This window comes from Zonotrichia leucophrys, chromosome 6 (assembly GCF_028769735.1).
Source record: "Zonotrichia leucophrys gambelii isolate GWCS_2022_RI chromosome 6, RI_Zleu_2.0, whole genome shotgun sequence".
Lineage (NCBI taxonomy): Eukaryota > Metazoa > Chordata > Aves > Passeriformes > Passerellidae > Zonotrichia > Zonotrichia leucophrys.
The window spans coordinates 25588944-25615729 of record NC_088176.1 but is presented as its reverse complement, the minus strand read 5'-3'; the positions used below and the strand labels follow the sequence as shown (position 1 = coordinate 25615729).

General features: G+C 38.6%; 1 protein-coding gene across 7 annotated transcripts in view; it reads right to left on the bottom strand.

Annotated features, from left to right (window-relative positions):
- Window positions 1-26786, bottom strand: part of NRG3 (neuregulin 3) — a 501669-nt gene that overhangs the window by 12322 nt on the left and 462561 nt on the right. For 6 of the 7 annotated variants that reach the window (XM_064717135.1, XM_064717136.1, XM_064717132.1 and 3 more), the window contains 4 exons: window positions 21262-21364; window positions 16109-16235; window positions 8917-9044; window positions 1673-1843 (listed from right to left, as the gene is read on the bottom strand). In XM_064717135.1, the coding sequence (XP_064573205.1) occupies window positions 1673-1843; window positions 8917-9044; window positions 16109-16235; window positions 21262-21364 (529 nt within the window). The remainder of the gene's footprint in view (window positions 1-1672; window positions 1844-8916; window positions 9045-16108; window positions 16236-21261; window positions 21365-26786) is intronic. The other variant, XM_064717133.1, reaches the window with a different exon arrangement.

Sequence of the window (26786 nt, the reverse complement as noted above, 5' to 3'; positions counted from 1 at the left end):
GCTTCTGTGTGTGACACCAGACTGCTGCTGTTTTCAATAGACTGAGACTTAGAACTATAATTGCAGAACCTTAATTACATTCTCCTATAATTAACTTTCCCAGAACCACAGTTCCTCCAAAGAAATATATCTGTGTTTCTATCTGAAAAAAAAATTTTTCTGAATAAATTAATTCATATGCATGTGTTTCAAAGTGCAGCTCTCTCTCCACCCCCTTCCTAAAACCAAGCAACGAAAGCAAACATTTATAAATATTTAACAGTAATTATGTTATAGAGCGTGTAAGAGTCCAAATTAAACAATGAAAGTGATAGAAGCACAATAATTTTCCTGCCCCCTTTAAGAACAGATATCAAAGAGAGACAGAAGGGACTGAAACTTTAAATATGAAATGGATTTTACTTAGCACAGTCCCAGCAGCTTTGCTGTGAGCCCTGTGGCCAAAGGTGTGCAGTGTAGAAGCCTGGCAGCAAGGTCCATTGAGATGGATGGGATCATTGCAGGGGCTCTGCCAGGCTCTGGGGCAGCCCTACACTGAACACACACACCCCCATCCTCTGCAGGCCTGACTACACTTCAGCCAGGCTGCTGCTGGATGGGGTTCAGGATGCTCACAGAATCAGGGACACAAACCACTTGGATTTGGGATTCCCCAACAGGGAAAGATGGAGGTGGAAAAAGAGAAGAAAGGAAGTAGTGTAATTTCTGCAGGGGACAAGGAACTTTTTGTTTGGGCTGGAAATTTGATGAGAACACCAACACTGTGAAAGCAGCAGATATTTAGAGGGTGAATGTCCTTAGTGCACAAAATATAGATGAAGTGCTTAAGTGGATTGAGGCCAGAAGGGGTCACAGTCTGGTCCCAATATCAAATTTTGCAGAACTGCAAATTCAAAATACAGGCCAGTACTGGCTGATACTTGTAAGGTCACACACTGATTTCCTAGACAAGAGTAAATACAATTACCCACAGCTTTTCTGTACCTCTCTCCTCAGCCTGGGAGGAGGCTATGGCACCTCCCTGAGCCTGCATCACACGATGCTGCTACTGGAGAGGGAAGGCTGCCTGCTGCTCCTTTCTGCAAGCGTGGCAATTGCAATAGGAAATTTTCACCAGGAATTATATGCACATATCACACAAATGAACAATAATATTTTTACTGCAAGAGGCAATAAACAATATTTTTTCTCAGAAGCAAACACTAACAATGACACAAGTGTGAGTCAAACTTGTTCAAAAGAAGTCACAGAACACCCAACCCCACCTGTTTCACCTGTAAGTCAGAGTGAAGGGTTTCACTGTGACTTACAGGTGAAACTGGGTGGGGTTTTTATTCCATTCCAGATATTATTCCTGTTTACATATAAAATATGCTTGTAATAGTCTGGAAAGTCTTTGGAAATCTATAGGGATATGTAAATATTATGCAAAGTATCTCAGCAATTGCAAAGGACTTCAAAGGCAGCTGCAGGTTCTCGGGAGCACTTCTGAAACCCAGACCTTATGTACAGCTCAGCTCAGTCCTCTAATAAACTAAATTTAAAAGGGAAAGGAAAAGCAGCATACTCTTTGTGCATTTTTGAAGACAAACCTGTATGAAGGTATCTATAGCAAACCAACTGTGCAATGTGCATTATTTCATTTCAAAGCCCCTAAGTTGGCTTCACTCACCCGTGACAAGGTATGGTGTCCTGGTCGGTGATCCTGGACTCCTGGAGCTGCTGATATGCTGGTCCTGCAATCCCATTGAACCTACCCCGAGGCAAGGGAGGAGTCCTGCGAAAGGCATTTCTGTGCAGCATCCCACTTCTCTGTCCTGGGCTGCAGCATGAAGAGAGACTTCTAGGAACAACACCAAGAGCACAGTAAAAGTTATCACACCGAAAGCATAAAATTCTGCAAAGTAAAGGTTCAGGATTAATAATGCATGGATTACTGTTCTTATAAACTTTGCTGTGGCAGTCTAGGATGTCAGTAGCGATTCTCAAAGGAAATATAATAGCACAATCCGCCATTAGCTGCTGTTTATGCCATTATTTAATACATCACCTCTTTTCTAGGAATGAAAATAATTGCCCACTATATGAAATGTTTTCTTGCACTTGAAGAAGGATGCTTCTCCTTCCCATGCTGCATATCATAATCCTGCTATAGAGAGTTGAGTCCTCAGACAGCATAAACAAACAATACAGCTCTCTCATACCCACAGCTGAATTCAAAATGAGATTCTAACCTGAAAGTCCAATATATTATCTATCATCCTGTGAGGTGCTGCTTCCTGATACAAAGCCATTAAATTGAGAAAAAGTGTAAGTGAAGAATATAAGCAAAGCTGATGAACTGCAGATTGAAGAAGCTAAGACAAGTTTTCTCCACCTTGAAGAGTATTTCTGTATTATTTTATTCCTGTTTTATATACAGATTGCTTTGTTGTTTATATACATTGATACCATGTTGTTTCTTTATATGATATAATAGAAACTTGAACTTGATAAAAACAAGTCATAGTTTTCTACTTATTTTAGAAAATTGGTTTTGTAAATGTCTGTTGTTTTGGAAGGATATTGGATTTTTTTTTCATTTCACACAGGAATGAAAAAGTATCTGGAACCCACAGTTTTGCTATATAAACCATACATTTGCTAATGCAAAAATATGGGAACACAGAGCTAAGGGAAGGCATAACCCATTTTTAATGCTAACAGGTCTCAGTACTGCATGGCGTGACTGAATATTCATTTCTCAGCTACTCTATTTCTCTTGGCATCTTCTGGGTCTCAGAAATGCATGTGTTACCTCATATTCTCTTACATCTTTAATGATAACTTCACATAGGTTTTCTAGATGCCTTTTACGAGTCATTATTTTTGGCTGTGTGAATAATTCAACTTGTGACAGAATTCAGCAATGCAAAAGACTTTTGATAAGTTTGCTTCTTTTTTTCCTATTATAATGTGACTTAAGAGTAATCTGAATTTTTTTTACCTAGTGGGAACTTTAATTACAGTTAGGGCCACATCTACTCCCAGAGCAATTCTTTCTTGGAACAAGCACCTTGGACAAATTCTCTTGGAGTGTACATTTCCATTAAAATCCACATTTTCTGCCCAAAATTAAAAGAAGAAATAAATTCAACACTCTCTATCCTACTGCTCAGGCTAGCAGTGTTCCACTGCAGTCTAACCTCTGTTTTCTTCCACACCTTTACTTTCTTAGTGCTTTCTATTGAAAAGACCAACAACCCATAGCAATAACATTCCTTCCAGGATTTTTCATGCTTGCTTAAAAAGATTTTTCCTTTGCTACTACGGAGGCTGTGAAAAAACCTTTTAAAAAACCTGAAATACTGGCCTCTCAGTTCTGAAGGCTGACTTTGAGTTGCAAGTTACAGTTCCTACTCTGTAAAATAACACTACCCCACCACAAAATAATTGACAATTTATGCTCAGGAGAGCCTGAGATTAATACAGCAGGGGATCTGAAAAGATGCAGGTGAATTAACAATTTGTGCTTGATAATGAATTTTTGGGGTTTTTATTGACCTGAGCGTAGTCATCAATGGAATCCAAAAGTAAAAAACAAACTTCGGATTGGTTACAAATCTTTGAAGTTAGAAACTTTTATTGTTTAATTTGTGGTTGGTTTGATGCCTTTGAGCATCTTCCTTGTTGGATGAGAGTACATGATCTCCATATGCAAATTCATAAAAGCTCTATTTGTAATAAAGATAACTTCAACACGTACAGCTATACCTAAGGTAATGGGTATAAACTGCAGAAATGCTGAGACCAAAGGGGTCCTGCCACCACAGAACTTCCAGCCCTGACATAGTCTAATTTGTTGCTAATGTGAGGTTCTTACGCTTTCAACATTTCTGCTAGAAAAAAACCCAACACAAAACAAAACAAAACCAAAGGAAGAATGAACAAAAATCATTTGAGGTAATGGACAAAAAAAATTCATTAAGATCAGGAAATACTTACAGACAGTGCAGCTGCAAGCTGCAGGATAACAGTTGTTTCTCCAGGCACCAAAAAAACCCCTAAGAATTTCTGTTAAAAGTTCTATGGAAAAGGATCTTCAGCACAAAGCTTTTTCTTTTACACAAGATTGGTATGAATATCAGCAATGAAAATGCAATGTCCCTCTCAGACATCTCTATCACTCATTTGAAAAATTCCTCCCTCTCAGGCCAACAATGGTTTTTGGATTTCTTCAGGGAATTTGTTTTCCTTTAGCCAACATTGTGGTTTCCTCCTCCCTGCACTCCAGTCTAACTGGGTAAAAGAAACCAGCCCACATAAGTGAGCCATTCAATAAAACAGACCAATACATAAAGCTGTAACAAATATGTCCTTAAAATCTATCAATCAATTACTCCAGAATAAAAAAATCAGAATATGCATGAAATGGTTCACAAGTGATGCACAAACTAGAGAAAAATGCAGTTCTGATGATTTAATGTTTTGAAAAAAGCAGTTCAACCGTCCTAAGGTTAAGGAAGAATTTGGGATTTATTCTTGCCAGTTTTTTTGTGTGAGAATTTTCTTTGGGTTGAGCAACTGAATAAAAACGAAGTCTGATCCTACAGGTGAAGTATTCTCTTCTTGGGGCACATACACAACTCCCAAATGCAGTTGCCCATGTTCATGAAGAGATGACCAGTTTTTACAGTAACTCTGGGATCCTTCTGTACTACTTCTGAATTAACTACAAACCACCCAGTAAATACTATGACTAAGCCAGCTGCCAGGCAATATCCTCTGATATTCCCTCAGAGCCACCTTTTTAGGTTGTTAGACAATCTACTGCTAACATTTGCATGGATCAACTACTGAGACTTTCAGCTGATTTCAGTATTAATAAATACAGTCTACAGCTAGAAATCTCCTCTTGGTTTCTGAAATGTGACCATTACTGATTCCCTCATAACATTCTTGTATTTGGAATAGTCTGTTTTGAGGTTACTCAGGGACTGTGGAACTCGATGAAAATCCTTCAATGCTACCTGTGCCATCTGGTCACCATCATGGTGATAGAACAATAGAAAAGGGAACAGAGTATTCAAGGTATGTCAGATGCACTGAATTTAATCATCTGCCATAACCTCATCATACACTTCCTGTAGTGCACTGATCAACCTCCATCCTGAACTGATGATCATATCCAGGCTACTATTACAGAAAGTTGTTCTATATTGCGAACTCTGAGACTTCTTTTCAGTTTAAAATTAATTCTGATGAATATTCAGCAGGTACATGTGCCATCACACTCCCTCCTTTTATTTAGGTCTTTTACTTCTCATTGTGCTTGCTCTTATGTATTCATAAGCAGCAGTCTTTCCAGTCCTTTCTACACCCTCTCCAGCCTCCTGAAGACTGACATAAGACAGACTTGTAACACTTTCCATGGAACATGAATCATTCATTCCTCATCTTGGCTTGGGAAGGCAGTGTGAGTCCATGGCAATTGGGAGGCCATTTCAGCCAGGTGAGATAACAGTGGTGCATTCTCACACTATACTGTGTTCCAGCTTTGTTCAGTGACCTTGGCACAAAAATGTCTGTCCCCAGTGTTTGACTAATTCTTTGAGTGCTGCACTGGTGAATGTCCTCCCTTCTCAACACAAGTCCTTAACATCTGACTTTTAAGCACGTCTGTGCATGCACAATAGAGTTTTCTGCATCTCCCTACTTTCTCCCCTTAAAAGCATTAGACACATGACAGCAGTGACTGAGCTTCTGTGGAGAGCTAACTCACCCCCACCAAACACAAATGCAATCATCAGTGCAGTATCTGATCCTATGTTGCAGCACCTGCTGTTGGTAAGATAGCAAACCATTTTTTGCCTTTTTTATATCTACCGCAAGAATCTTCTTCCCCCACATTTATCCTAAAATCCTGACAATTCAAATTCAGCATAATTGGTTCCTACTTTGATAAATTCTTCATCTTCCTAAATATTTGACACTTGCTAATCCATCATCTCATGTCACAGTTCCCGTTTTTATAGATTTTGCTTCCAGACATGAAATTTTGTTCTTCCAATTTTTTTTTGGATCAAGATTAACCAAACTATCTTGAGAGCTTTGATTTCTACATTTTACTTCCACTTTGACTGTAGGAATGTCTATTTTCATACATTTGGTTCTGCTCATATTCAACCTTTGTCCTCAAACAGTCATCCCAACTTTCCAATAAAAAATGAAATATATTCATTCAGGATTTCCCTAACTGCTTCAATTATTATCTCTGTCCCACCATCTGTTTTGCTTTTTCTTTGGGAAAAGAGCAGATTCCTTACACCTTCTTCCTTTCAGGCTTCCTCTGCCTTTACATTCCTAGTTGCTTTAGTTTATCTATACTTGCTCTTTGAAATTCAATAGCCTTATTTACAGAATAATTTACTCTTTCCTCTACTGTAAACTGAATCACTTATATTAGCAGCATAAAGAGTAAAATGCTTACCAAGTGAAAAAAAATCTTTTCCATGTTTTTTGTGGTGTGAAAAGTTCATTAAAAATGAAAACACAAATTATTATTAATTTTAGGGTAAGTTTATCCTATTTTGGCATTTTTGTAAGACAATACAACTGCTCCAGGCTGAAAGCCTCTGCATTTGGCTTTCATCATGGCATTCTCTGAAATGAATCCCTCTAAAATCAAGGATGACTGCATCCATGAATGAAAGTCAGGATGACTAATTACCAAGGAAACTGCTATTCAAAGGGATCACAACTCAACCCATAATTAACAAAACTCTAATTTATTTCTATCAGAAAATAAGGCAGTATGGGTTTCCTTCTTACCAAGATCAACAGATCATCCAAGACAAATTTTTGAGCACATTGTATACATGGCAGGAAGTTTACTGATTAAACACATTTGTTAATTTTGAATTCTGACTGTTCTAAGAGTTATTTTACATATGCAAGCAGAAGATGTAACATTCTTCTATGGTAACAGCAGTGCACAATGCAGGCAAAATATTTTAGGAGATTAATGATAACACAGGCTAAATATTTTTTGAGATTAAATTTCAGTTTTCAACCTAATCTCTGCATTAATTCTTTTTGTGTAGCTGAGGTTTGTTGAGACGGAAAGTTGCTATTATCCATAATCTGAGTGAAATAATTAGTCAGTCTCTGTCAGTCTCATTTCAACAACTCCAAATGATTCCCTACACTGACAGTCATACTTCCAGGCCAAAATTTACTAGTTTCAGGACCTGGTAGCAGCCAGCTCCTGATTTTAAGAAATGATCACCCATCATTAGTGTCCTTGAAAACACCAGCAGAGAAAACAGGTCTGGATGTAGAGCAAAGCACTTCTGCAGCAAGCAGAAATAAAACAACAATAGAATTTAGAACAGCACAAAAGAGAGAACCTGCAGAGCTGATATACTTTTTCCAGGCTCAGTCAGGTTTGGAATGAAACGAACAGATATTTGGTACAAAATCCTCATTTGACCACGTTTGACTATTTGTCCACAGTGAGCACTATTTAGAAAATAAATTAGGAAGCTGTTACATGGCACATAAATTAAAGACAGTCTTGTAAGTCTTAAACGTTCAAGTCTGTTGACTTTTTATAAAACAAGGACCTTGTACAATAAACTGTAAGCTTTAAAACTGCAAACCAATTCTTTATAAATTAACTAGTCATCCCACTTACAATAGCTCCAAAGCAAAGCCATTTCTTGGACATTACAATCACACTATTAAAAGGTAAGGGAATGAGTTTTTTCCTGAACTTCATGTTGTGACTAAATGGTGATAAAATTCTTCCCAGAACTTCTGTAGAAAGCATTCTAGGAAACAGCCCCATAGTTCATCTATTCTTAATAAAATTATTAAGCATGTTTTGAAGATTTCTGTGTAATAAGGAAAAAGACCTAAGAAATGGATCTGACATGACAACTGGCATTATTTTTTTTTCATGCCAAATTAAAGGTTTAAGTAAGGTAAAAGTAGATAGAATCCAAATATCCCTTTCTGGTTTATGTGTGGCACTTTGTAGGTTAAGCAGATCACTTATTCAAATGAGAAAAAAACCACATAGCTGGCTGGGAGACTGCACTGAAAATGCACCAAATACTACAGAAGCCAGATCATAACCTCATGCAATCCCAGACTTTTTCTAAAGTAATTAAAAAGGAAAATCCTTTTAATAAACATGTCTTCCATTCCAGATTATCTACCTGAAAAAATTCCAAACTCATTTTTCTCAGCCTTTTTCTCTCTCTCTGTGCACTGGACCAGATGTTACCACTGTCATTCCACCAACATTATTGCTTGTATCAGACTCCAGTTTGATTTCTAGTCCTGTAATGAAGCACCTGCAATCTTTCTCATCCAAAAACATGTTAGAAGCAGAATTCTAATCTGAATCTCATCCAGCGATGGGTGACATTCCTCTTTTTTTTTTTCCTCTTGGAAACAACCATCTAAACTTTTTTAAGCCTCATTTTCAAAGGCCACCATGTTTTCATAACTAAGTCATTATTCATTTCATGTGTCTTTTGTTTAAAGAAACTCTAAAAAGGGCTGGAAGTTTGCAACCAAGTCCTTCTGCAGTAATGAGTCATTAACTTCATGAACATTGATAAGGAAAGTCTTGTTTTTAATGGTTCCTCCTCCTCCAGCTGCACCACTGGCTGGGCTGTGCCTGCAGCTCGGATGGTGCCTGCAAATGCTTCCTGCAGGACTGGCACGACCCACAGACAAAGGCAGTGAGCATCCCCACTACCTTTTATGTCTGCAGCTAAGAAAATGCTTGGACATGTGGTTAACAAGCTGGCTGAGGCTGTGCTGGGCGCTGAGCAGCTCACCCAGAGCCAGCACAGCACAACCCTGCACACGGATCAGCAGCTCTGCAGCCTCCCAGGCTGCTCCCACAGACAGATGTTTGCTCACCTGTGGTGCTTGATGGGCTGGGTTCCTCTGTCAGGAGACAAGGCCTCTGGGAAAGACTGGGGGCCTGAAAAACTAGACTCCATAACTTTGTGCAGAATGGGCCCCGGGTGCCTATCTGGCTTTGAATACTGCGGCAGAGAGAATAAAATTAATTAATACTCACAAGACAAAGTACATTGTTGATGCTATTCACTCTGAATTCATATCAGAGATGGATAAGAAGTGCTCTAGTGCATTTTAAAATCAGAATTAGGCATTGCAAGTAACACATTCATTCAGTATTGTTTACACAGCAGAAAGGGCTAGCAACCATTACCCCCATTACGTTCTGCACATCAAAACACTGATATCAGCCTTAGCAGCAAAATTACAGACTGATCTGCCCACAATGATGGGAACAATGATCCCTTTGACTAGAAGTCTGTTTTTGTGGCTGTCCATGCAGAGACAGATCACAAAACACATCTCAGAGGACAGCCAGCAACTTCTTGGGTCCTTTGGTGATTTCAGTCAAACACTGCATTCATCATCAGCATGTACAACTATGAAAACCAAACTGAAACGGCACTTGTGTCATCAGATAAGTTAGAAAAGTATTTGAATCCCATCCACAGAGCCAGATATCTCTCTGAACCAGTCTGAAACTTTTGACCTGGGAGTATCTGTGCTAGTAAGAACAGTGTAAACATAATTCTTCTTGTGGCAGGAGTGGGTGTAGGGCAGTCTCTGGGCACAGAGTGAGACACAAAGGTCTGCAAAGCAGACACTAGACACGAAGAACAGATTTGTTCTTTTTGCTTTGTGATTCAACTGCAATTTCAAAAAAAAAAAAAAAAAAAGTCTCCCAACCTCTATGGAGCCATAAAGTTGAAGTATAGAGAAAGCTGCACTAAAAAAGCTGCACTTTGGCTTACCAGAAGATTCCATGTTGTTGGTGGTCACTGGGCAATATCTCAGAGATATGAGCGGGTAACTCTCATTTCCACTCAGGTGTGAAAAATAAAGCCCTTTTCAGACTTACTTTTTACTTTGCATTACAAGGACCTTCACTAAAACTAATAGGCCTGTTTTCCTTTTGCTTTTTATTTTTCATACTAGACACCTAGATGTCCATGCTATCTTTAAAATAAATTTGTATCGTGGCAGCAATTACATGATGACATATTTTAGAAAGAAAATACAAATTAAAATATTAGAGAAAAAAATCACAGTGGTGAAAAATGTTTGTTATGATACAATAGCACAAAAATTCATGGAGAGGATAGTAAGCATCCTTTCAAAAGACAGTTCTTCATAATTATTAGTTTTGTCTAACAAAAGACCAGTAACTCATTAAAACAACAGACGGTTATTTTCTGACTCTCACTTATTCTTATCTACATTTCTGTAGACTTCAGCAAGATCAAAAAGCAAAGTCATACAGGAATATTCCCTTTTAAAAATAGGTTACATGTACTTTTAGTCCAGCCAGTCACACTTCTTATGATCAATTTCTATAGATAAAGGAACAGTTCTTCAAATTTTTCTCCACTGCTCCTCTCCTTCTTTGTGTTGAGTGAAATACCCATGTTAAACACAAAATCATTGTTTTTCTGCTTCTGAAGGCAAAGCTGTGAGTGGCAATATGCAAAAATGATGCTGCATGCATGAAGCAAACACAACTGAAATAATAAGAAGAAACATATTCCACTCCCATTACTTTCAGTTACCATGATCTTAGATGACACTTGTAAATGTTGTAGATAAAATATTCAGACAGAAATATGATTTTTAAGGTACTCGCATCAGTGAAGGTTTTAAACTTTAATAGTTCTCTTGCCAGCTGCAGAAATGAAACTGGCTTTGATTTCTGACCTGAATAAATCAATTTGAGCTATGTAAAGAATGGCTTGCTAGTGCCAAGAAGCTATTTCTGTCCTTTTTTTGAGTTTGTTCATGGTACAACACTGAAGGCCTGAATGGCCCACAAGACCAAGAGTAAGAAGTACATCATGAAGAGCAGAGATAAGCTCTGCATTTTGCTACATCCTTGTTTCAGGTGGATGTGGGCTGGAGCAGTGGTACACAGAGACTTTGCTCAGCACACCAGAAGCTGCTCTGATGCTGACCAGCAAATTTTAATGAAGGAAGGACCAGAACCCAGCACCACTCAGGCACAGCCTACAAAGGGTATTTTTCCCCCAACTGAACATTTTTCCCCTTTTCAGATATGCCACTTAATGCACAGTCATAACATTCACTACAATGAAAATGTAAATTAGTTTAAATTGAAGGTGTTAATATACAGGGAATTTTAACAATGTAATAGAACAGATCTGGATGCACCACATTATTACTACGTTTTAATATATTTAAACACAGTTGGGTTTATTCTCCTTTAGCTTAACTCCAAGTGCCACACCCATTCTCTAAGATCACCTCTGGAGGAAAACACCTTCATACTCTTGTGAAGAGCTTAGAGCAGCACCAGTTGGTGCCCCAGGAGGACAACATGGGATCATTCCCCACCTAAAATCCAGCAGGGCTCATCCTGCTGCTCTCACAGCACACCTCTCACCTGGGCTGAGCTCCTTGGAAGCCTCTGACTGCTGTGAGCTGCTGCATGCTCAGCCATGAGGGAGAATAAGCTGTGAAACCCTTTCAAAGGCCTGTTCCAGTAGGCTGAAAGCATCACTGAAAGCTTATCTGTATCTGGGTTTTTTTAATGGTTTTTCTTGCCTTCTTGGTTAATTATCTGTTCTTGTTTGAGCAATTACTGAAAAACACTGAGGCATATGGCTAAATAAATTAAAGAATAATGATTGCTTAAAAAAAAAAATCGCAAAAATTTCCATTTTTCATTGTTTCATGGAGAAAATAATCTATTATGCGCAATTACTCAACTCTCTGACAATAAAAATTCCACCCCCTGCTAGTTAATGCTAAGTGAATCTGTGAAGGCAGCCTGAGCCAGGAGACAAGAAATCAGCCTTTGCCACTGACCTGCTGCATTGCTGGGAGCACACAACTCCTCTGCTCTATGCCTTGAATTCCCTGCTCTGAAATGTGGGGCTCAGGGATAACAAATGCCACTGGAATGCTCCAGAGCAGCTTGACACTGCTGTCCTGGTGCTGTGCAAACCAAACACCCATCCTTCCCTGGGCTTTACTCAGCTCCTCCCCTCAGTGATTCCCCCAAAATAGTGAAAGGTCCAGAAATTCATGCGGCACTGGAAGAGAGGTGATGTGGGGATCCCATTTCAGAAAGAACTGAGAAGCAGAGGGGTCAGCTTGAAATGACACTCAGAGAGGTTGTCTCAAGGAGGAAAAGAGCCAGAGATTTTTCTGAGTGGGCTGAACTGGCACAGAAGCTCATCAGGTGGTACATTTAACATCCTTACTGTTCCCCTATGTTTTGTTGTATGTTCTGTTGCCAATACTGCCTCTAGACAGAGGACAGTAAATTCAGGTTTGTCTATTCTGGCAGTTCTTCCTAAGTAGCCGTGTGATACAGAAATGGGAAATCTGCTCTTGATCTCAGCTGATAAATCAAATGGCAATCCATGTAAACCCACAGAGTAATCCTTTAAAAGTATCTCTTTCTTGACATATATTAATTGCATGTCTATCACAGTGAATGGAAAGATTTTATTTCCTACTACTATGAACAAAAGGCAACAAGATGCAAAAGAAACATTTTTTTGTCCCTTGTTATAAGAATTTCAGAAACCTTGAGCTAGTGGTTGGAAGCTTCTAGAAACAAGTGTAGTGAAAATTGAAACCACACAGAACAGCATGAAAAGCATATTAACCAGCTCAGAGGGACAGTGATGGGAAATTAATAGATCCCCTTGGTACCATGGGAGAAGGTATTAAAAACCACAAGGATGAAAAAGGCCACTTTAAAAAGCCATGACAATTCTCAGAATCACTAAAGGAATGTCAAGGTTTCAGCTGATCTTTTAATTTTTTTTTCCATGACTTATTTACCAAGTTGTGAGAATTCAAAAAGAAACCCTTGACTTTATGTGGCTCCTGTAGGAATCAGGAGCCACCCCAGCTCCTCCTGCCTCCTGTGTGAAGGTGCCCCAAGCACTTGTCTTTCTACATGGGGAGAATGACAATTTCCTTCCTTTTGATTACATGGAGACCTAACTGTTCGCTGCAGTCCTTTAAATATCTCTTGAAAGGAGGATGATCTCTTTGGGAAGGGGTACATAATACTTTAGAAGCTCTAGGCTTTATGTATTAGGTGAAATTAATCTCAATCTCCTGTGTACCTCAAAGATCCTGGATTAAAAACTGGAACATCTCCTCCTGGCTGAGGAATTATAGCAAGATTACCAGTGCATTAGTCTTTAAATCCAAGAGGCTAGAAACCCTAGCAAGAACCACCCAGCAAGAATTTAAGTGTGTTGCTGCCAGAATGTTTTGGAAAAGCAGTGGACTTGGAGGGGATTCAGGAAATCCTAGGAGCTGTGTTCAAACAGATATTTATGAATTTTTCTTACAGTACACAGTATTTTTCATCTAATTTGTACCTCTAAGAAAATACTGAAATTGCTACTGAGGATGGGACAGGTGAGCACAATTACCAGTGATGAGCAGCAGGACTTCAGAGAGAACACAGCTCTCCTGTTCCCACAAAATCCACCCCTTTATTTCACGTTTCAGAATCACAACTGAGCAGAGAGTGGAGGAGATGTAATACACTTGAGTATAGGAGGAAAAATTACTGCACTGAGATTGGTCAAGCTCTTTATAGCCACAAACCTCTTGCAACCTTGTCTGCTACACCCTGGGCCTTGGAAAATAAGTTAAAGCTCCTTCTAAAGCAACACATTTGGTAAAATAGATGGGCCCTTTACTAAATATAGCAACCTCTCAGTCAAAAGGTGATGGTTCCTTCAGAATAGTCATCAAGAATAAGGAACCTTATGCAGCTTTTCTCAGGTCTCCACAAAAGCATTCTCTCTGCAGAAGAGAGAGCTGTGTGAAAAGCCTGAAAGCATCACCAGGTCTATTCAAAAGAGACAAGAGAAAAATCTGGGATAATCTTCTAGGGAAAGACAGAAAGGGGGAAAAAATGGGAAAACTGTCTTGCTTGTAGGGGGAGCACATGGAGTGGGAAAAGAAGCAACTTCCAGGATGACCTAAACCAAAATTACTTTCTGGAGGAGTAGCCTCCAGAAAGTAACTGCCCTCATTTATTTAAGTTTATTTATTAGCTCCTGGCAATGGAGAGAACCAGGATTTCTCCCCAGGCCCAGGCAGTGGCAGCTGTAGATGGGAATCCCATCCAGGCTGCCTGCTGCCCTTTCCACCCAGCACATACACCCCAGGCAGATCTCTGGCCTCTCAGGGGGAGTCACACAGCCATTCCTACAAAACACCTTCCCAAAGCCCCTTCCCTGCAGCCTCACCAAAGCCCTGCCCTTTCCCCCCTCCAACCTGGCAAGTTCTGTAAATATTTCATGAGCTGCCTGCATGCATTCCTGCACTCAAATCTTCCTAACAACAGAAACTGTTATTACACTGTTACACTGCATCCTGCACAAGGTCATTCTGTTTTCCTTCCTTCCTATCTTCCCAAAGGGAGAATGCATTAATGGCAAGGAGAAAACAGTTGCCTGTAAACAGCCACAAGGACAAGAAAATGGTGTGTTAATTACCAGCACTCATAATGTCAGGCTGAACAGAAATAAAAACTGAAAATAAAATTTGGATTAAAATAGTAAATATAAGGATGGTGTTCAATCTCTGTGCCCAGAATGCATGAACTGCTATTTCAGCCATTATGGCTATGGCTGTGGCAAAAGAAAATGACAAAATATTGCACTGAATTACAGTGAGAAAATGCCAAAGAGCATTTCTTAGTGTTAACCAAGGCTTATTTCATAGGATAGAACAAAAGGATCTTGAACTTTACCTTTTGCTGCCATCATTACAACCATCAACACTCCCACCAGCTCTTTTGTTTAGGGGTTAGAAATAAGGCTGAATGAACTGAAAGTGAGAGAAAAAATTGCACAAGGTTCCCCAAATTGTGATTATGTCAATTTAGTGGAGCTATCTTCCTTCTTGGAAGAGTGTATTTTTCCTGAATTACAAAGCATATCATGAGCATAGGGGCACCACAGTGGCGAATACAGAACTTTTAGTGAATACAAGCAATGTTCTCACAGCCTCTCTGTCTTAGCAGGGAGGCTCTGCTTACTCTAAATTGGTTAAAAGGGCTTACATTTATCTCTAAATTAATTGGATGTGAACTAGAAGTTCAGAAGTCTTTGGATAAGTGGGCATGAGTGCTCACTTTTGCTAAATTCCCACTGTTTTGATGGAATCTGGCAAATAAGGAAGTTATTCCTTTAAGCAACACTAAGATACTCTTTTTTAAAAAATTTAGAAAGGTTTTATATATCTTTTATATTTTCCTATTATATTGCTTACCAGGATCCTTCTTCCAAAGGCTTTGTTCAAAGTAAGACAGCACTGATTGTGTGTGAGCAGGGGAAAGAGAATGACATACACTGGAAAATATCTTCCTAAAAAAATACCAGGGCTAAATAAATTGGTTGTCTTCAAGTTCCTTATTTCAAACACGCTTTACATATTTCATGATTGTGAGACTGTAATGACTTACATATAATTACATTCAGAAAATGATTAAATATATTTCAAATTTAGTTTGAACAGACTAATTTCTTTCTGTAAACCAAAGTACCTTTAAATAAAGACCCAGAAAAATGAGACCATCTGCATGGTCTTCCCTTGGGCATTTGTTTACATTTGTAAATTTAGTTCTAGATCTTGAATTCACTCTGAATTAACTGTGACAAATTCCTGTGTTTTTTCCTGCAGGTTCATAAATTATTGGAAGGTGTGACATCACTTAAGTTCAAGGACCCTCACTACACATACAGACAGGTATGAGCATTGCAGGAAAATATAACAGTAATTTCCACTGCTGAATTCAGAGCTGGGGGGCTCAGCAAAGTCTGCCACATGAACAAAATGTACCAGGATCCATAGAAATAACTTTAGAAAAAAATCCCTGCTTTCCTTTAAGAGGCCTGATAGAAAACATTTTATGAAAGGGGTGAGAATTGTGGTTCCCATTGCTCAGATGTTAATAGCAGCATGACGATGTGCTGCCATCAGCAGCAGGAACTCAGCCAGGCTATTAAGTGCTGTAGCTGGCAGGATTACTTACATTTTGCAGCTGGACTTGGCTTTGTGCCATACACTCTGACTTTGCCATCATGCTGGAAGCATTTAGGCTGTAGGTTTTCCTATTCTGCGTTTCTTTCAGCTGTTCGTGGATCTGCTTGGTTTGCTTCCTGCAGAGAGGAATAAAATCCATGTAAGAAAGAGCTCACTTGATCTTCTGCTAGAGCCATGATACTTTCATAGCCACAGCTCCCTTTGTTCAAAACTTCACCCTGCTAGCCAGCTGAGCTGATTCACTGATGTCTGATATTCCAGTGCAGCCGTTGTTTCCTGGCAAGGCTTAACAAAGGGGACAAAAACCCCTCTCTTGCGTTTTAAAATACCTTCTATTCTCAGATCACTAGAATAGTATGCTCGTTGTGCTGGTGCAGGGTTTTGTAAGATTATCTATTGCACATTTAACAATAGCTTGCGAGTCAGTGTGAATAATAAAAAAGCATTTTGCTCAGATTTGGGAAAAGGGTTTTGGCAAATAAAACTGGCATTAGCCCCTGCTGGCCATAAAAATTGATGAAGAATCAAAGATTTCTGCTGGCTGATGAGACTTGACCTATAACACATCTTATATTGAGCAGCTTCTGCTTATATGCTGAAACCTGGAAAAAATGTCAGTATGGCCACTGAGAATGCGTTTTTGAGTTATTATACTGCAATCCACCCTGTCAGAGCTAGGAATACCACTGGATGAATCCCTTGCATTATTCAGGAGATAACTGCACTGTTAACAAAGACTTTCTCTTTCTCTGTTTCTGCCACACTGTATTGAGTGGAAGTGACAAACCGTTTTTTAAGTTCTGTACATGAAAGAGGATATGAGACAGCAAACTTTAAATATGACTTTTATCTTCTGCAAAAAGTTATCTGAGCTGGGCAAAAACTGTTAGCAAAATACATTTAAGCTCTTTTATCAGTTTTTTGTTTTTTTTTTTTGTGATAAGCTACATTGTCTGGGACTATCAGCTTTAAACAATGATGAGCAAAAACTTCACAATCCCATTTTAATTCTTTCCTTCCCTGCTTTCTTTCTCTCTCCAGAAGATGCATCTCCAGCAGTGAACCTACAATGGCCTTGGAAACAACCCAGCAATGTCAAGGACTCACCAGCAGCAGCATTTCATTATACCACCAGCAGGTTTTGGACAGCAACTGGTGCTGAGCCAAATTTCCAAAGGAAGTGATTTCTGGCAAGTATTTGTAAGAGATAAATAAAATACGGCCTTTCTATAGTGAAATTTGAATTTTAGCAAAGCAGCTTCAGCAGCATTTTGAAAAATTTCTGGTGATTTGATTTTGGAAACCCTTGTGACATCATTAAGCTTGATAGAGTCTTGTGTCAGATAGTGAATTTGACACTGAATGAAGTATAAAATTAATCTGAATTTCTTATTCACAGTGGAATCTCTTGTCTAGTGCTGGAAGGTATAAGAAAGCAGAGGAAAATGAATTGGTTACGTGTTCAGTGGAGGGGCCTCGGAGAGAGGACACTTCCCTCAAAATGAAAGTAAGTGGTGAGAAGTATCACAATTCTCAATTGTTAAGATATTCAATTGTCAAGATACTCAATTTTAATAACATACTTTCAATATTTTTTGAGTCCTTTCGCTTTGGTTCAGTGTGACACAATGTAAGCATTTGCTTAAATTCAACAATTTGTAAGTACTTGCATAGAAGTATTTGTTACAGCTTGTTTGCTGAGTACAGGTCACAAGCCATAACAAATGCAGGACTCTGAGCACCTCTTAGGCTTTCTACTTACATCCTATTTTGAAACAAATGGAAAAGAATGAATTTATATTGTAACCATGACACAAATATGAGTGGCATGTTTTGAGTATTGCTAGGAGCTCATAATTAATAAAATCTATGAATAGAGAGGTAGGAAATAGGAAATAAATTCTCAAAATAATTTCACAAAAATGTTCAAGATTTTCTTTAGCCAAAACTGGTAGAATTAATATTAGAATAATCTGAATAGATATATAATCTAAATGAATGTAGCGTCAAATTAAATTAATCAGCTGAGTCTGAAACATCTCTTTTAAAAATGTTTTTAATATCCACTAATTTTTGAATCTAAAAAAATTTGAACAATTTCATTTGTAAAATGTCTAAATGAGCTCTTCAGCTTCTCATAAAATTCCAAGGGAGATTCATAACAGCAACTTCAGTGTTTTTAAGAACTACTATTTTCTGACTGGCTAAATTACATCCACTGAGGAAATTAGCACATCTGTTCCTATGTCCTACTGGAGAACCAGCCTCTTGCTTGGTCTCCAGAACGGTTATGGAATCTTCAGGAATTTTTTGCATGACTTTATGTAAGGCATGAACAATGATAGTGAAAAATGATCAAAGCATCAGATTTTGGGAGCCTCTCATAAACATACAAAATGATAACTTAATCAGGAAAATTACAAAACAATTTTTGGATTTATTTATAAAAATGAATAGAGTTGTTTCGATATTTATAAACATGTGAAAGTAAACTGCAAAAATTCAGCCTCATTACTGCAGTCTTTAACATTACAACTGAAATTCCTGAAGGTAATTTGCTGAGAAAAACAATCCAATCATTAATTTCCTTTTATGTTCATGCAACCTAACATTAATATCAGGTTTATGCATATTCATTTGGGCAAACTATAGGATGCACAGCTATAAAACTAGAAATCATTAATAATTCAAAGTTACTTGCTGATTAATAAATTTATTTTATAAGTTTTGTTTTCAAAACAAATGGGCCTTATGCGTTCTACTTTAGAGTTACTTGGCAATGAAGTGTTCTTACTTCAGCAAGAAATAAAGTCACTAGTCATTTGTAAAAGTCTAAGCTGTAAAGGGCAGCCCATTACTGTACTCTTCATCTGTTGCTAACACTTCCAGCCTTTTCTTGATTAACCTAAAAGGAATAATTGGAAGGGCACAGAGTTTAATTATAGTCCTAAACTTTCTCAGATTGAGTCTATTTTAAAAAAGGACTTTTAATTCAATGGCTTATAGGGAAGTGCCTATTTCTAGCAGCTGGTATTATAGAATTGTCAGACTAAGTAAGTCAGGATCCTCATGGAAACTTTCCTCTTAATGATAGCACTATTCAGAGTTTCTGTATCTGTTAGCAATATTCTGCATTTTTTGTACGTCAAATGAAACCCCAAGATAACCCCCATGCAGGAGGAATGCTCTGATAATTCTTAAGCACAGTCAGGGTCCATATGCCTGATGAAGAAGCTCCCAAAAACCTGCTGACTCAAAGCTAACATATGGTAAGTGTTAGGCACTTCAAATTTGTTGGGTTTTGCATCCTTAAGGCACTGGCCAATGCTACATTTACAATTTTACCTGGGCTCCATGAGACCCAGCCTAGACACTTTGATCTCCTCTCTGGGCAGCAGCAGATGGAGGCACAGGCAGGGTGTGAGGGCCTGATCAGCCTCCCTGTACACTGTCTGAGGCCTCCTGGCTGAACCACAAGTGCTCACTTTCTCCTAACTCCAAACTTCAGTTCCCAGAGTCTGGCACCAGCCCACTTCAGCTCTTCTCAGTAACTCTAATATTAATAATGCAGACAAAGCCCCAACCCCAACCTGCTCCTGAATCATGATGCACTATTGTCCTGTAAGCTCCTCTTTCAAGTGCTATTTCCACTCATTATTTTCAGACTTAGCTCTCCTCACAGCTGATCAAAGCCAGGGTGTTCTGCAGGCTGCTCCAACCCAGCTCTCACCGGTGCAGGAGCAGTGCACAACCACAGCAGTGCAGGAGCAGGAGGGCACTGTGAGTAACAGGGAGGCTGCTCATTCTCACTATGCTCAGCCACTGACTGCATGTTCCTCCTACTGACAACCCATCCTGCCTTTCTGAAACTCCTCACCAGCAAAACCCTCAAGCCTTTCCAGGGAGATTCTCACTCACTCTTCTGAGATGTGCGGATCTGAAATGCACAATGACATTCCTAATGGCAGTGCCAGAGTGCCTGTCTCTGCTCACATTTACACTACAGCGGAGGAGTTTGCAGGGAGGAACTGTCCTGCCACTCTGTCCTTCCCAGCTAGCATCACTGTCACTCTGGATGTCCACACAACAATTAACAAAACCCCTCAAGACATCAGAATCATTTAGAAAAACCATGAACTGACTCAAATCTTCACTCATGGCATACCCCTGAAGTCTGAGGGGAAGAAAAAGGGGTAAAAAACACCTGGTGATTTCCCCTCCACCACCCCAGATAGAAAAGTAAATTTAAATATTTTTCTAAATAAAACCTAATCCTTGTTGGATTTCCTACACATTAAAAGGAATTTTAGAAAGAGATTCAGATAAACATCCAAACTTTTAAATAGTACCAACCTTCACATTTTTGATGTTCAGCCACCCTGACTAGCCTCATGCAGGTACTTTTTTAAATTGATTTGTGTTTTCTCATTAACTCCGGCTGGAACAGGAATGAAGGATGACCACCGTACAGAACATATTTATTGATACAGGGGCACTGACAAGCATGCCATGTAACTGCTATGAGGTTTTTGCAACTCAGATTGCACACATAACAATAAATATTATAAAATAATATTCAGTTGGGAAGATAAAAGAATAGAGTGGACAGCATTTCACTTGAAAATAGTTTAGTCCAGACGATTTCACTACTTGAATAGGTCAAATCCTTCTGTGTTACAGGCACTCATATGCATCTTCATCAACAGGCTGCTGTATTAACTACAGATTACAGATATCTGCAACGGACTTGTTTCTGCATTTCTAACTTTTGTTCTCAGTATAGAGGAATGGACATGCAGGGATATGAAATGAAATGCAAAAAGGAGATGGTATGTTTAAACTACCGTTTTCAGAAGAGCAAAGTGATTATTGCAGTGATGGTAAATGACACAAAATTATTACTGTCCAAAGAAAAAGAAGTGGATATGACACAATCTATTCTTTTGAGATATCAGAAAATAGAAAGAAGAACACATATTGCTCCTTTTTATGTTTTGGGGACGACTTAGTGCAGCCACGGGGAACTGCTGTAGCCGGACCAGAGATAACAGCAGCTTCAAAAGGAGGGGAGAAGCTGAAGGGCTGTAAGGCTGTAAAAGGGACAGCAGCTAAACCCCAGGCACAGCAGGGGAAGGCTCTTACTTGGTTTTGAAGTAGAAGGCTGCACACAGCATGCCCACCACGACGATGCCGAAGACGATGCAGGCGATGGACAGCACCTGGCGCTGGTACACCTCCTCGCTCTCTGTGGGCAGCAAAGGGCACGTTAGGGAGCACAGAACACACCTGCAAAGGGCAGCTGGCAGCCCCTCATGGCTTCACTAATGATGGACAGATTCTTGGAGGTCTGGCCTGGATAATTCCTCCACAGAATGGGTGCTTCTCTGAACCCCCCCTCTAGCAAGGTCCATGCAGCTGGGGCCTCCTCGGAAGTTTTAGAAAATGGCCCCAGTACACTCTGAGAGATACAGAATAATGACAGTCAGGACAGTTTAGTCTTTTCTCTGCCCCACATGCTGTTTTTCAGCTTTTCTTAACAAAGATTTTACCATCAATAGGATAAAGTGCCCTACCACCACGGAGTTTTTCTGGTCTAAGGAAAGAACAATCAGAGCTCTTCTGTGGTCCCACAAGAGTCAGAGTTCTCCTTTACCTACCCCAAAAATGTAATGGTTTTTTGATTTGATTTGAGTAAGGCATTGATTACAATGCCTTACTCCCATGTCCTGAAGCTTATGCAAAACATGCCAGAGTAAAAAATCAACTCAATGAACTTGCATGGAACCCAATGACTATTTTGCTATGAAGCAGCAGATATTGCTTTGATAGGTGTTTAGTTTTTAAAAAACAGATTTTCTTTATAAATCTCATAATATTCTAAATACCTTTAAACCAGAAACAGAATGAAAGTAAAAAAAAAAAAAAGAAAAAAGCTAAGGAAATAAAAGAAAACACTCCTTCATGACAGCAGACAGGAGCTGATAAGCAACTGGAGATTCCTACATTCAATTCAACAGCTCCTTAAGACTTATATTTAATGTTTATTCTTCCAACCACTCTTCTAGTTCAAAATGTGAACACAAAAAACAGATTGATATTTTTAAAGATCACTTTTTTCCAAACATGCAACGTACAAGCCAGTATTTTCATCCACAAATTCCAGGTGGAAAGGCGGTGCGTGGGATCATCAGAGCACAGCCCAAGCCCTGTGTGCTGACAAACCCACATTTCCTGCCTAGGCCGGGGCTCTCAGTGCAGGCACCCCCAAACATGGGAACACCAGGCACACATGTCAAGTAGGTGGCAGCAGCTCCAAGTTTGAAACTCTCAGGTTCATAACAAATATTGTATGAAAACACCAAGGTAAATCCAGGCAAATCACTAAAGACTATGTGCAGTACCCTAATCAGTACTAATTAATAATTTTTCAAGAATGAATATCATAGTGCTGTTATTCAACATTTGGAATCTTAAACACAAGCATCTATCTCTTGTAAGACCCAGTTATTATTTTGTAAGCTATTAAAAAGAAAATTACAGTATCAAATCTTGATTTTTTTTAATTACTTGTCTACCTACTTGCTCTCTCAAACAACACCACAGTGATCTGAGATAGAAAATAACCTCAGCTTCTGCTGACATTTCCCCATTATTTAAATTTGAAATTCCAAAAATTGTATTTCTAAAATACTATCTTAAAAAATTAAAAGAAGCAAATAGATATTTCACCTGTCTAAAAAATAACTGAAGAAACTGTAATTCAAAAGGAAATCCTGTTCATATTGCACTAAATTGATTCCAGTACAGCTTTAGGCCTCTTCCTCACTGGGAGGTCCAAAATCCTTACTGGCACTGAACTAAATGTTTGGGGTTTAATGTCTTTTGTTTTATTTATTTTTTTGCTGTTAAAAGCAATTGTGCAAACACAGTTACCCAACTTCAATTTCCACAGCAATACACAAATCTAACAAATCTGAATTCTTACATTGATGTAACCACACAAACTCATTTAAAAACTCTTCATTTCAGCAATTGTTAACCTGTTCTGCCTGAATACTGATGTCAGCACCTACTGCCTAAGCCCCAACTAAACCACACATAGTTATGAATTGCAGTTTCACTCAAACATTCCATATAAATAACAATTTAAAAATCTGTTCACAAAAATAAATTGATTTAAGTAATGTGTACACTAGGCTTAATTTTGATTTTCTTTCAACTGAAGTCCTCATTAAATACTTTATTTTTTCTCTTGCTATTGCTTTTTGAGAAATTGTTTGTTTAGTACAGCTATGTTCTTTTGTCAGTCCTGAATAGCTATCACTGCCTTGTTAAAGATGCTTCAGAATAAGCCTTACCAAGATAAAAGCAATTCAGAGACCAGACAATATTATCTTGCTAAAACAACTATGTGAAGATTTGAGTCTTTTGTGCAGTCAGATTAATCCCTGTCACCAGCTTTCAACACATGTTGATCAATATTTTCTTTCCTTTTTGTTTACTTTGTACAGTGCATATTTAAAGAAGTACTTATTGATTACCTGTACTCTATTTCTCTAGACACCTTTGTTCATCTTTTACATCCTGTAAATATTTATTTATGTATTGGATTTCAGCATTTTTTGTCTTTAACATTTTAAATATAATCAGTTTGGCATTTTTCCCTTCTCTAATCTTCTACACTGACTTTATTTAAAATTCACCTTCTTACTAACAGCAATGCAATCTGTCCTTCGCAGCAAACTACAAGATCTCCTCATGGCTGCCTTGATCTAACCTCACTATTGTGCTAAGCACAGGTAACACAGCTGACTCAAGGAGCATCAAAAATTACTTGAATCTGGGGATGGCTGTAGCCAAGTACTGCAAAGCACTTGGGCCCTCACAGAACAGAAACCTGGAGAAATCCAAAGTGTAGAAAAGAGAAGAACTGCAAATTCCTTCTCCTTCACTCAAGGATTTGCATCAGCTGGTGCATACACTTATTTACATACTGAAACTAACTTCCCAAGGTAAACCAAAGTGTGACTGAAATGATAAGTCTCTCTTTATTCACATATATTCATATATTCCTTGTGAAGTACATCACCTCAATTACAGTCTGCTGAAACAAATACTCTCGGGAGAGGATTCCTCATTTAATGAGCAGCCAAGAAAATATTTCTGTTAAAAACCAAAATATAAACTGCCATGGATATTCCTGGATAATCCACTGGAGGATTAAGACTACAGAATGTGAATTTCACCAAGCATTCAAATTACAAAAAATACACAACCTCTACTGAGAGAAATACAACCACAGTGCTGAAAAGTAATGTAGTAAACTGTTTAGATGCAGATTTTGTTTAATAAATATTATGGAAAGAAAGGTCTTCTCAGAACATAAAGACAAGACAAACTAACAAGGAGCACGGTGCCTGTTGCAAGGCTGATGTGTGCCCTGTTACACGTGGAGCCCATTCTCAATTATGCTATTGATTGTTTCTTATTTTCCGACCTGCTATAAAGTTTTCTAAGCTTATCTCAGTCATTTTCTGCTATTATGAAACACAAAATGACTACTAGTGACCCATTGCTCACAGCACAGTTAAATTTCACATACATTATGAAAAAAGTACATGTTATATTCCAGGTACTGGGGGTTCGGGTTTTTTAATTCTCTTGCTCTTTAAAATTTACAGCCTGTATCCTGTTTATTTTATGCATATGCAAAGACCCACTGAAGCATACATGTTTTTCTTCAGAGGATTAAAAAGTGTAGGGTGGACACATTTTTCTCATAACAATCATTTCTAAAGGATATGTTTTTTTTATTGTACATAAGCTGAAACTGGTCTCTTCTTTTTGACTTTATTATAAAAGGAAGAATGCTGGCACAAGGTCCTTGAGTATGATTATAACCATATTACTGAGGAAAAAAATTAGTTAATTAAAACAGATTATGCTAGGCTTTGTCAGCACCTAAATCCACAATATCATTTCCAGCCATAATCACTGGATCCTCTGGTTCCATTCTGTGTTTTGAGTTGAAATATCTTTGAAAGGGATTTCAAATATGAAAAACAGCATTGTGCATGTGGCCTATACAAAACAATAACAAAACAAAAATAGTAACTTTCCCCCTTGTGCTTATTCCAATGGCTTTTGAATAAAATCTCAATATGGTCACAAGCATCACAGAGAATAATTACTGACTATTCAAACCAAGCCAACTGAGAAATTATGACATTTACCATACAAATGCATTACTTAACCTTTGCTCTGTGAAGAAAAACCCCCCATGAAAATGAATAAAGGTGCAGAATAATTTTTATGCTGAAATTTTTACTCCCAGCCCCAAAAGCACAAACCCTAAAAGCACTCAGCACCCCTTTACCTTCCTCACTCCCTTCTCCTAAAAGAACCCACTCTGCATTACTGCAGGTAACAACACACTACACACAAATATGGGAAACCCTTTATCTTGTCATTGGAACACATGAAACCCTGCAGCTTTCCACGCACAGAGCCAGCTTTTCCTCAGTAGATTACAGGGCAGCAATAGATTACAGGCAAGGCTTTGGGGTTTTTTTGGTCCCCATGCAAAAGCTGAGCTGTGCAGAGGCAGAGAATTGGACGCTGTGATCTCTGCTGTGACCTCACTGCCACACTTTTTGCATTTCCCTCCACGCCCTGCCCATGCCTTTCCTGCCACACCTCCATTCCAGATGATACTGGAATATCCTGCAGAGCCAGACCCTCACTTCTGAAGGGAACCTCAAAAGTCCCATTCGCCACTTAAACCCTCTTTGGTGTCCAGCAGCCTCAAAGTGCCACAGACAACAATGGAGGAGGACTGCATGGAAATCTCAGCCACAATATCAAGATTTTCAATAAAATACAGATTCCCATAAGATAAAAGAGAGTAGTTGAAGCATGTTTCTCAATATAGGTAGATTTATGTGTGAGAAGTACTGAACTATATACAGCATTCTAAATTTAATTCATGAAGAGAATAAAAAAAGCCTGCATGTTCCACAAAATCTGTGATTGCCTCAGCATCAGACATTCCACTCTCCCAAGAGTTTTCTCTGTTCTTGCACTTGCAAAAACCTACTGCACAGATTCTCTGCCATATGCTGTGGCTTGTGCTAAGGCAGAGAGAAACAGCTGAGATGCTACAAGGCACAGTTCACAAATTTCTTCTTTGACCTTGATTAAGTCAAGACCCTTGTTCTTTCTGTAACCACAAGGATATTGCCTCTTCCATTGCAGAGATGAACACAACAAAATGCAATATAAACATATTAACTTCTAAAGATGTCTTTGCAAATACATGATATAGATAAATCCACCCCAGACAACTCTGTTTCATCATCTTTAAGTGCATATGGATTACTTCACATAAAATATAATGGTTTTTTCTAAGTCTCAGCTACTTTTAAAAGACATGGAGTTTTCTGCTTTAAGACTTTGGTCTGTCTGGGTAGAATTTCCCTTTTAAAAGGGATTCAAGACTCTTAGGTTCCCAAACCAGAAGCAGAAGTTTTTATCTGCTATCGTTTACAGAGAGAACAGAGTCAAGGTTAATTGCACAGATTCCCATCTCAGACTGGAAACAAAGCAAGCTGACTTCTGCTGGCAGAAGTTCATAAAACATTTCACAGTTTTCACACTGATTCTTTTTT